A 12,012-nucleotide genomic window follows, 5' to 3' on the forward strand; every position below is an offset into this window, starting at 1 on the left:
ATGTTTTGGTATTATTTCATAGGTAAAACAGAGATTATGGATGTGGCTGCTAATAACTGTTTCCAAAAGTTGTTTCCCACTCTGACCAGAGGCAGTAAGACAAAAAGTCAATATGTTCTCTCAAAACAGCCAGAGATTTGACATTTGGTGGTCCCAGGGCCAGGTGATCATGGTAGAATAAGCCTATGTGGAGAATGCGTAGCAGTTGCAAAGTAAAGAAAATGGTTCCTGTACTTTCTGTCGCAGGAAATGTTCAGGCTGGAGACTCTGTGCTAATCCATGCAGGAGCAAGTGGTGTGGGCACAGCTGCCATCCAACTTACCCGGATGGCTGGAGCTATTCCTCTGGTCACAGCTGGCTCCCAGCACAAGCTTCAAATGGCAGAAAAGCTCGGAGCAGCTGCTGGATTCAATTACAAAGAAGAGGATTTTTCTGAAGCAACACTGAAATTCAGCAAAGGTAAATAAAGCTTCTGCAATTCAGCAGGAGTTTCAGAGATGATTAAATAAAATCCTCACCAGCCTCAGAGTTGCCTCTGGATCTGTCTTCCCTCTGCTAAAAGCACAACAACTGCCCAGGCCAAATTCTAGTACTCTGGTGTTTGACCATTGGAGACAGGCAGGCAGTATTTAGGACTAAGATGATTTTCCTGTGCATTCTTGTAAGTGATATGATTCATACACTTTTTAGAAAGTGGATAATCACACAGAGTTGGCCTGGAATTATTCAGGACCTCTTTTTCCCAACCAGCCACTCTGCAGTGAATTAACAGGAGCAGAAACCAGTTTGGAGCTGGTCAGAGTAGGCTTGGGTAGGTAGCTCCCTAAATGGGTGAGTAGATGTGTATGCCTCTATATTCTGAAACTGAATCTGCATATATTTGGCTCATACCCTTCCATTGTTCCACATGAGTCAAAAAGGAGAGATGAAAACAAAGCTAGCAAAGCCATGATTCAGGCAGCCCAGCTCAGACACTTGGTAACTTAGATATGGACTAGCCTGTCCTGTAGCCTGGGGTGGATCTCCCCTGTTCCCCTGGGTGCCAGTGGGTTCTCTACTTACGTGGAGGTCAGGGGAAATACCAGATCATGGTGCTGCCCCATTTCCCTCCTGCTGTGGCAGGGATCATAAAATATGAACTATATCACACATGTATAATAGAGTTCAGCCAACTAAACTCCATTTACATCCATGTTTCTATAAGCAATGTTTTGAGTTCCAACCTATAGATTTACTGCTTGCACTTGTATTTATTTATACCCATATTTCCACAAATATACCATGTAATCTTACTTTACACCAAGCTTTCTGTGTCTGACTAGCATCACATATCTGTGTTTCATGTGAAAGGCGCTGGAGTCAACCTTATTCTAGACTGCATAGGCGGCTCCTACTGGGAGAAAAATGTCAACTGCCTGGCTCTTGATGGTCGCTGGGTTCTCTATGGTCTGATGGGAGGTGCTGACATCAGTGGGCCTCTGTTTTCAAAGCTGCTTTTTAAAAGAGGAAGTCTGATCACCAGTCTGCTAAGATCTAGGGACAAAAAGGTGAGTGATGGGTGAAAAGAAAACGTGATTTAACTATGATCCATTAAAGTGTGATTCATTCACATAATCCTGAGAAAGTAAGATCATATATTAAGTTAGAGAGCCTATGTATTAATAGAAACCTGCCCCTCTGTGGATAAATAGGTAACCTAATTTCACAGAACTAATTAAAATTGGTTGATAAAGGCCTCAACATCTTGGAAAGAGGGTAATGTATTATGTAAACTTTACAACAATGAACAAAGCATTGACCGTATTAGGAAATACTACTAATAGTTCCAAGACTTTGTTTTCAAAGGCAGAACTGTTCTCAGTGTGCTAAGAAAGCCTCTTAGGTAAGTAAGGTTAGTAAGCTTCTACCTTTAACAGATTATACATTCATGAAATCTTTTCTGTGTGGCATTCCAGCAGGTGCCAGCTTTGGGAGTTTCGTAACAGGGTTTCACACCTGCTGGGGGATAGCAGAGGTTAAGCATCCCTTTTGAATTGAGCCTATATTAAGTCCTGTCTGTGGCTGCCTCCTGCTTGGAAGTCTTTATTTAAAAACAGCCCTTCAGCTTTCAGTGACACTAATATTTTCTCCAAGCTTTGGTCTTTATCTGGGACAGAACAGAGCTTGCAAATCTAGGGACATGCACATACATGCTGGTAGTGAAGGGATTACATACCCTTGTGTGACTTTTCAGATGTGTACAAGTTTCAGAGAAAGCAGAAAGACTAAGCAGGGTGGGGAGTGGCAAGGTAAGGCCTCTGTCCAGGCTGATGGTCTCCTTTTCCTTATCTTAGTACAAGCAGATGCTGGTGAAGGCTTTCACAGAGCAAATTCTGCCTCACTTCTCCACGGGGAACCCTCAACGTTTACTGCCGGTTCTGGACAGAGTCTACCCCATAACTGAAATCCAAGAAGCCCATGCGTACATGGAGACCAACAAGAATGTGGGCAAAATCGTCCTGGAGCTGCCCCACTGAAGGAGGAGGGGCAGTACAGGACAAGGCTACCTCAGGTCTTCCAAGAGCAAACTTGGAGAAAATTCACAGTACTCAGGCGACCGGGTGCTACACCAGGCTCGCCTGTAATCCCCTATTCCTCTCCCAGCCTCAAATGATCAGTGTAAAGCCGGTCTAAGGAAATAAAGAGTGGACTTGAAGAGTGGCGCGTGGACTGGGGCCGTCAGGGTGGGGGTGAGGTGGGAGTCGGGACGGGCATCGCCGAGGGGATTACAGAAGAGGCCCGGTCAGGTGATGCTGAACTTCGGGGGCTGCGCCAGCGCAAGGGGTTCTGGGTACGGAGTACAGCGTCGGCCACGACCCAACCAGCCAGAACCCTGCAGGCTTGGCTTCGGGCACTGTCAGGGGCCCAGGCACACCCACGCGTCCCCTGCACAGCAACGCGCGCCCCGCAGGCCCGGACCCCACTCTAGTCCCCGCCCTCTCCGGCAACTCACCCAAGCGCAGCCCCATCTCTCACAGCTCTCCTCAGGCCCCACCCCCTTCTGCCAGCTTCCGCTGCTCTGGGCCGCCCCGACCGGAACACCGCCCCTTCTTAAGCCCAGGCCCCGCCTTTCAAGCTTCCGGCCTCTTAAGTCTCCCAGCCCCGTTTTGCCCCGGAGTCTTTTCCTAAGGGGAGACTACGTCAGCACGTTTCGGCGTGAGACGGTGGTATTCCGGTGTGTTAGAACAGCTTCCGGCGGGGTCTGGACGTTGTTGTCTTGCGTCTGACGCCTTGTTGCACTCGAAGCTGAGCGAGCTCCGGAGGAGTGCGGAGGAATTCAAGTGTTTGCTGGGGTAACCTCATCAGCCTGCCAAGATGGCGATGCAAGCGGCCAAGAGAGCGAACGTGAGTGTCTGGGACTTCTGCAGAGGAGGGGGAGCACTTCGCTGCTGGGCTTTCTCAGCGGCGTAATCAGAGCATTCTTGGCCCTCCTCCGTCCCCTAGGCGGGGAAGCCCAGAAGTTACTGACATGTCAGGGGGGGATTCCATCCTGGACCGGTCCTTAGGGATGTGCTCCTTGAGCCACACTTCCGCCCCTACCCCTTTTGAGAGTTCCTTTAAGTCTGTTATCCTAGTGTCAGTGATAGTGTTAACAGCCTGTGTTGCTTCACCTGCACCTAGGACCTGGCGTCAGGATCTTCTCCTCGGCCTAAAAGTCGGTAGCACAGATGAGTCCGCAATAAATAACTTATGCTTAACAGGCAGCTGGAACCTGGAAGTCTCCTCAGATCGTGGAGCTTTTTGGATCCTTCATTAATGTTTTCAGTGATAATTTTGAGCACCTAGTATATACCAGACTTGAGAGATAGGATACAATAAATTAGTCATATTTATTGAACACTTACTATGTGCCAGACACTAGTCTAGGTATCGGAGATACCTAGAATAAAACAGAAAGGCCTGCTGCTTACATTGTAATATTAGGGAGTCGGGGTGTTATGGAAACCTAAGAAAAATTGTCTTAGGAGAAAGAGAGTAGTCAGCTCTTAAGATGCTAAGAGGTACAGTAAGGTGAAGACAGTTAAATATAGTGAGATGAAGATTTTTGGTAACTTTGATGATAATCATTTCAGTGGATGAAATGTGGGATGCGGTGGGATGAAAAGAAGGTAGAAGTTGAGAAAATGGAGACAGCTCTTTCCACAAATTTTCTCGTAAATAGGGAGAAGAGAAATTGGATGATAGTTAACTTTTTTTAGGATGTGTGATATAAGGTGTATTTGTATGCCAATGAGAATGATCCAGTAGAGCGGGAGAAACTGATGATGTAGGAGAAAGGTGGGTTAAGTTCAGGAGTAGTTTGGGGTAGGTGAGGGGTTGGCATAGCACTGAGAGGGAAAGTGGCTGGATATGGATGAATGTATATTGAATATAAGGTACTTACCATTTGGTCATATCTATTTTCTCCAGTAAGCAAAAGCCAAGGTTATCACCTGGGATGAGCAGGGAAGAGAGGATACAGCTCAACTCGGATGTTAGAGGGAGTGGTGATGGTAAGGTTTGAGGAAAGAAGGGAAAATGTGATATAGTCTCTTGCAGAGTGAGAAAGATTTACTAGAGAAGTATATTGTGATTGTCTGACAGTGTTTATCATCTATTTGAACTTAACCTTAAATCTTAAAGTCTAAAACTTTATTGTACTTATTTGTTTACCATTTGTCACCACCACTAGTTTGAGGGCAGGGAATAAGTATCTTATTCTTCCATTTATACAACACTTAGGTTAATGCCTGAAGTAGTTGTCAGTTTAATAGTTACTGAGCAAATTAATGTCTAGTATGTAATTAAGTATGTTAATAAGAAGCACAGGAGTGAAATCTGGACGGGAGATACATATTTGAGAGTCATCAACTCAGTGTGGAAAACATGTGTGGTTAAGAGAATGTAGAGTTAAGGGGAGTATACAGAGAGTCAAGAAAAGAAGTCTAAAGGTGAAACTCTGTGGAAGAGCCTATCTTAATGACAAAGAAGACTGAGAACAACTAGCCAGAGAGTTAGGAGGAATCCAAGGAAATAGAGTGTCAAGAACAGTCAAAAACGTAATAGTCAACAGTGTCAGAAGCCTCAGAGAAATTAAGTTGATGAGAATTGAATACTATACTCCAAAAAAAAATTTTTTAATGCAAAAAAAAAAAAAACACTGCAAGTGAAAGGTCTTAGTGCATAAAAGCATTTTTCATCAGCGTGCTGGAGTAGGAGCTATATTGTGGTAGGTTGATGAGTGTTATGAAGTAAAGAATATGAAGCAGTGAGTATAACCTGCCTCTTTTCAGATGCTTGACTGAGAGAAAAGAAAAAAAAGGAGCAAGATAGGATAGCAAATAGAGGGCTGATAAATTCAGGAAAGGCAGAAAACTTGTCTTTTTTCCTTCACTCTGTAATCCTAATACCTTGCCTGGTGTATATATAACGAAGGCACTCATTAAATATTTGAGTGAATGAAGAGGGATCCAAATAAGTGTTTTGTGTAACAGTTGGGAGTACATAAGCAGCTGCTCACATGAGTAATAAAAGAAGCCAATGGTGAGGGAAAGGCTGCAAATTCAAAAGAAAGAGATCATTGATAGAACAAATTCCTGAGAAGACCAGAGAATGGTCATCAGTGGGAGTTTTATTATCCAGCAGACAGGAACAGTTCCCTTGTTCTTTCCCACACATGTCTGTGGCATTGAGGACTTTTAAATGAGGTTGGAGATCTTTGTTTACCTGTAGTGACTGAAAACCGGGGTTTTGTAGTAGCCGCTTATTAGTTCCTACTAATAGTCCTCCCTAAAACCAATGCCCAGTTGCTTTTCCAAAGAGCATGCCATTTTCAGTAATATCAGATTATAATTCTTATTCTTGGCTTATAAAAATTATGCATCATCTTTATTAGAATTTATTATGAGAATTTTTTTTTAAATGATAGCACTCCTGCCTCTGATTATAATAACAACACTTTATTTTTCATTTTAGATTCGACTTCCACCTGAAGTAAATCGAATTTTGTATATAAGAAATTTGCCCTACAAAATCACGGCTGAAGAAATGTATGATATATTTGGGAAATATGGACCTATTCGTCAAATCAGAGTGTGAGTCTTAGACTTTTGAAATGTCGTTTAAAAGAAAATGATTGGAAAAAAAAAAAAAAAGAAAATGATTGTGTAATTTATAATCTCAGAATTACAGCTGACAGAGGGCCTAACCAAGCGCCTAGAGACCAAGGCAAAAGTACCTACAGAGACCCTCATGATCCAGCTCAGTGAGAGCCAAGAATGGTAGTTGTGAAATTATAGAGAGCATGAAGTAGCAATGAGTGGTTTGAGGGGAATGGATGGGAAGAGAAAGAACCAACATTTATTACATACCTACTATTTGTTAAGAAGTACTCTACTGTGGTTTTTATATGCATTAACTCTAACTCTCTCAACACTCTTCACCATCTCCTTTACTGATTCCAGAATTTCTGAATAAGCTGTGCAAAGGGATATAAAAGTAACTGAGAAAAATGCTTTTTTTTTCAACTATAGCTTTCTATTGAAGATTTAAAAGTATAGGGCAAAATAATTATAACATAAATCCGTGTTTTAATTTAATCTAAAGATTGGGGTTCATACCTTCAAATGATGTTTAACATCTGCTATATGCCAGTTGTCGTAATAGGTGCTTTTGTTTGCATCATCAACACTACAGCCCTGTGTGGAGGTGAGAGTGTGTCTGTTTCACAGGTGAGACTACTAAGGCTTAGAGAGTAAAGTACCTTTCTAGCTTCACACAGCTATTTAGTGATAAAATCTTCTGATTCTAAATTGAATCTCTACACAGTACCACAGCTGCTGTCATTTTAACTAGTATACATAAGCCATTTACCTGAGTCCATCTAAGAGGATTTCTAAGCTTTTTATTTTTAATTGGGATATCCCTTTCTTAATACATTTTCTTTTATGAGTTGAGAGTTCCTCTGTGGCTTTTAGAACTCTGAGATCTTGAGGACTCTCCTTTACAATGATCACTGTCCCTCCAGAAAGTAAACCAAGAGCTAGAAATATATCATCATTGGTACTCAAACAGGGATGAAAATGAAGTGTTAAAGAGCAGCTGTCCTTTTTAGGAACCCTCTTTGCATATTTGATAAAAGCTTTTGACCCTTTCTACAGAATACACACAACATTTTGCAAGTGATTTCAGTGGGTACATGGACTCTAGGTTGAGAACTCCTGTTCTAGACATACAAGAATAGTGTACAGAAGAATCCCTGGCTTGGGGCTCAGGAGACAAGATTCTGCTGCAGGCCCTTTTACTAGCCATGTGACCCTAGACAAGTTGCCCAGCTTCTTCCTCACATGTAGGATAATTGGTCACCTTACCTGGCATGTAGCAGACTCTCGGTGCTTTGAACTTTTTAAAGCCCTTTCATACTTGTTACATCTTTTGATTATTAAAGCCATGAGTAAGGTAGGACAGGTGATGGAGCCTGATGTCACTATTTGACACATGAAGCAGCTGAAGCTCAGAGAGGTTAAGTTACACGATTAGGTTTTCTTATTTTCACTTTAAGCTTTTACCACCAATCAAGAAAATAATGTTGACTCAGTGCTTAACATATAGTAGGTAGCAAGTACATGTTTTTAATTAAAATTACAATGTGGAGATCAAGATATTAGGTTGATAATTAGGGGCTGGGGCGCTTGAGATGGAGAGTTTTTTTTTTTTTTTACATCTTCATTGCAGTATAAATGCTTTACAATGTTGTGCTAGTTTCTGCTGTACAATAAAGTGAATCAGCTATATGTATACATATATCCCCATATCCCCTCCCTCTTGAGCCTCCCTTCCACCTTACCTATCCCATCCCTCTAGGTCGTCACAGAGCACCCAGCTGATCTCCCTGTGCTATGCAGCAGCTTCCCACTAGCCATCCATTTTACATTTGGTAGTGTATATATGTCAGTGCTACTCTCTCACTTCATCCCAGTTCCCCCCCCATCCCGTCCCCGTGCCCTCAAGTCTGTTCTCTATGTCTGCATCTTTATTCCTACCCTGCCACTAGGTTCATCAGTACTGCTTTTTTAAATTGAGATGGAGAGTCTTTAAAATGGAATTAGCGCCTCTCCCTATTCTACTTCCTAAGAAGATGTAAGAGGAAGGAAGAGAGATGCTTTTGTTTTGTTTTGTTTTGTTAGCTTCCCAGAGAAAAGATGTGTGAGAGAACTGATAGGAGAAAGTAGATCTCCACCCTTCAAATGCTTATTAGCACTTGCTGAATGCATAGCACTGTGGGAGTAAAATAAAATATAAGGTCATGTTTGCCCTTAAGGAACTTAAATTGTTGTTGAGTTTTTTATGGTTTTATTCTGAAGGAAAAATTAGGTAGACTTTTTGGGAAAATCTTTGGGACAGTGTTTTTTTCCTTTGGGTAGTCCCAATTTTCATACCTAAAGCATTCTAGAAAATGGTTAAAAGTCAAAAGTCCAAGAGTTGTTAGATTATTTGCAGAGAGTAGAGAATATTATAGGGCTTCCCTGGTGGCGCCGTGGTTGAGAGTCTGCCTGCCAATGCAGGGGACACGGGTTCGAGCCCTGGTCTGGGAAGATCTCACGTGCCGCGCAGCAGCTGGGCCCGTGAGCCACAATTGCTGAGCCTGCGCGTCTGGAGCCTGTGCTCCGCAACAGGAGAGGCCGCAATAGTGAGAGGCCTGTGCACCGCGATGAAGAGTGGCCCCCACTTGCCACGACTAGAGAAAGCCCTCGCACAGAAATGAAGACCCAACTCAGCCATAAATAAATAAATAAATAGATTAATTAATTAATTATTTTTTTAAAAAAAGAATATTATAAAATTTTTCATCAGGCCCATGTAACCTGACAAAGTGAGCGTGTTTGATGACACTGGCACCCTCCAGCCACCCCGGCGCCCTATACCTATCCCATCCCCTTTTACAGGAAGCACAAGCTCTGACCAGGGCCCAAGACTGTAGTCTCGTCCTAGATCAAATCTAGGCAGGTGCCTCCCCTTCCCGTGGGGCCCACTGCCTTTCCTTGACCCTCTGCAGGGACTGTGGCAGTTAATAAACCTTATTCTGCAGTTGCATTGGGTGGATAGAACACAGATGGAGGAAAGGGGATCCATCTTTAGCTTACCGGAGCATAAGCTGAATGGGACCTCTGCCAGCTGTCCCCACTCACAAGCACATGGCCATCTGCCACCTGCAGTTTGTTGCTCCTCACACTTCCCTAGCTCCCCCCCTAACGGAAGCTGGTGAGGTGAGGAGAGGAGGTGGCAAGGAACACCTACACAAGAAGCAGCCCCATATCCATGAGTGAGATCCAGCTTCCGCTTTCCACTTCCAGCCACCTTCCAGCATTCTGCTCTGGCTCACAGGTAACCCCACCAACAAGCACACTTCACACCCAATCCCTCCAGAAACCCAGCCCTTTTCTCCAGCTACACAGGGCTGTGTAATGCATAAAAGTGCAGATATTATTAAAAATGAATGTGTGAAAGTTGGGAGTTGACTCTTGTTTTAAAAGGGCAATGAATCTTGGGGGAATTCCCTGGTGGTCCAGTGATTAGGACTCTGAGCTTCCACTGCAGGGGGCACAGGTTCAGTTCCTGGTTGGGGAACTAAGATCCCGCATGCCACGTGGTGCAGCCAAATAAATAAGTAAATACATAAGCAAGCAAGCAATGAATCTTCTAAGAAAAGTGGAAGAAACTACATTGGCTCTTTAAATTGGAGGACATCCTTTCCTGGCCATAAAGGATGGTGGTTGCTGTTTTCCTGTGTATCTTTTTTTTTTTTTTTTCCTGTGTATCATTTATAATTTTGCTATCCTCCTGGTAGGGGCTTCCTTCCAACCCCACCTCCTTCTACAGACACGAAATGGTTTTATTTTTATGGATTTGGTAAACTTTAGTAAAATATTACCCAGAAACTTTTGTTCCCTACATTGATGGAGATTGTTTTGTGTTTTTTTTTGTTTTTTGGAGGTTTTTTTTGGCCACGCTGTGTGGTATGTGTCTTAGTTCCCTGACTAGGGATCGAACCCGTGCCCTCTGCAGTGGAAGCTTGGAGTCTTAACCACTGGACCGCCAGGGAGATCCCGAGGTCATCTTATTTTTAAGGACTGGAACTAAAATTAGAGTGAGGGAGAAAATCAAAATCTTTAGAAACAAGGGACTAGTGTGGTAAATAAAGTATTGGTTCTGTTGCATAAATGCATAGAAAGAAAAACCCCATTCCAGACATTGCTGACTAATCACAGCTATCACTCCTAAGGTAGCGTACTTTCCAGTGTAAAACTGAAAATTGATTCTTAGTATGAGAAGTAGGAAAGACTAGAGCAGTGAACATGAAAACGGTGAAAGTTTCAAGCTAGTTCTTTGCTGCTACTGCTTTAGTAGCCATGTTAGTATTCTTGATATAACAGTAAGTTTAACCTGAGTTATTTTACTTAAAATAAAAACAAAAATTACATATTTTGAGAAATTATAGGCTTATCCAGCATACCTGTCCATAGTATCTGTTTCTTCTAGTGGTTTTCAGGTAAATGTGTATTTTAATTAAGTCCGATTCAACTTGGTAGGGGGAACACACCTGAAACTAGAGGAACAGCTTATGTGGTCTATGAAGACATCTTTGATGCCAAGAACGCGTGTGATCACCTGTCAGGATTCAATGTTTGCAACAGATACCTCGTGGTTTTGTACTATAATGCCAACAGGGTAAGTATGGCCACGGTTCTCATCACGTGGGGAACCCATGTAAGAGTTAGTAGAGAGCGGTACCACCACTACGGGAGATGTGTACCCTGAGTTCTTTTCTAGCTACTGCTATTGCTGAAATTCATTTGACTGTAGATTGGTAACTGTTAACTTTGGTGCTTACCACATTTTCAGGCATTTCAGAAGATGGACACAAAGAAGAAGGAAGAACAGTTGAAGCTTCTCAAGGAGAAATATGGCATCAACACAGATCCACCAAAGTAAACGTTTTCTGCATTTTCATTTTGGACTGTTTAAAACCCATGAATGACCACCACTACCTTTTTTTTTTCAATTAATAGTGAATGTTGTGATTTCTTATTGGAGATTCAAAAAGACCTGCTTGAAACTTTGATATATTTTAGAATATATTATGTTAATAAACTTGTAGCTTTTTGTAAAACATGTCGGTGTTTTATCTTAAAATTTCTCCTCCTGTATTATACCAGAAAAAAAAATAATAAAACAGCAGTTGAACCATATCAAGAATTGTTCAGTGGTAGGTGGTCCTAGAGACTGAGTTTCTTGAGGATGGGGACCTTTTGATATTCTTAATGCCTCCAGTGACCAGTACAGTGCTTAGCCATCAAAGGAACTTGTTAAGAGTATTGTCATTTATTGAATGTCTATTAACAATGAAGTCTCCATAACAACTTAGTGAAGGTGTAGGTATCTCCACTTTGCAGATCCAAAGCTTATCATGTTGAGTGAATGAATAAAATGCTTATATAAAAAGCTGCTTTTTACTTTTTTTTTTTAATACTTTTTTGGCCGCACCTCATGTGGGATCTTAGTTCCCCGACCAGAGATCGAACCCGAGCCCCTTGCATTGGAAGCACCGAGTCTTAACCAGTGGACTGCCGGGGAAGTCCAAAAGCTGCTTTTTTACATCAGCTAGTTATTAGCCACATGAGTACACTTGAATACTTGCTTTACAGTTAACGACATACCTTTGTCAATATGGGTGCCCTTGTCTTTACAGGTTTATTCTAGAAATGGTCGTTAAGATGACAGCAAATGGTTAGAAATGTGAGAGCAAGCTGCTTGGGTGGTGGTATTTGTTGTTACACGTCTAAGATGTATTTATGTACTTTTCCCTTTAGTTAGTAAGTGTCTGTGTGTATTTTGGACCTTAGCTCACAGTATATCTTTGCCATAAATAAAATACTTAATGTTTATTCTTATAATCACAGACTCCCATGGCGTGGAAATAGTATGGTTATTACC

General features: G+C 42.2%; 2 protein-coding genes across 8 annotated transcripts in view; one reads left to right on the forward strand and one right to left on the reverse strand.

Moving 5' to 3' along the window:
- Positions 1-12,012, reverse strand: part of LOC309612557 (protein FAM228B) — a gene marked incomplete at its 3' end in the record, with an annotated part of 89,423 nt that overhangs the window by 64,340 nt on the left and 13,071 nt on the right. For 4 of the 7 annotated variants that reach the window (XR_014235278.1, XM_082358438.1, XM_082358437.1 and 1 more), the window contains exon 4: positions 323-402. Coding sequence is in view for 5 of the 7 variants with exons in the window: in XM_082358438.1 (XP_082214564.1) it covers positions 323-402 (80 nt within the window). Of the gene's footprint in view, positions 1-322; positions 403-2,992; positions 3,055-12,012 lie in introns of those variants that run through there. The other 3 variants (XM_082358430.1, XM_082358432.1, XM_082358440.1) reach the window with 3 other exon arrangements.
- SF3B6 (splicing factor 3b subunit 6) lies at positions 3,159-11,190 on the forward strand. The gene is made up of 4 exons (XM_082358451.1): positions 3,159-3,384; positions 5,995-6,113; positions 10,608-10,746; positions 10,921-11,190. Exons 1-4 carry the CDS (start codon positions 3,355-3,357, stop codon positions 11,008-11,010), a joined length of 378 nt encoding a protein of 125 aa, XP_082214577.1. The 5' UTR covers positions 3,159-3,354; the 3' UTR covers positions 11,011-11,190.

This window comes from Balaenoptera borealis (assembly GCF_965194805.1).
Source record: "Balaenoptera borealis genome assembly, chromosome: 15".
Classification (NCBI taxonomy): domain Eukaryota; kingdom Metazoa; phylum Chordata; class Mammalia; order Artiodactyla; family Balaenopteridae; genus Balaenoptera; species Balaenoptera borealis.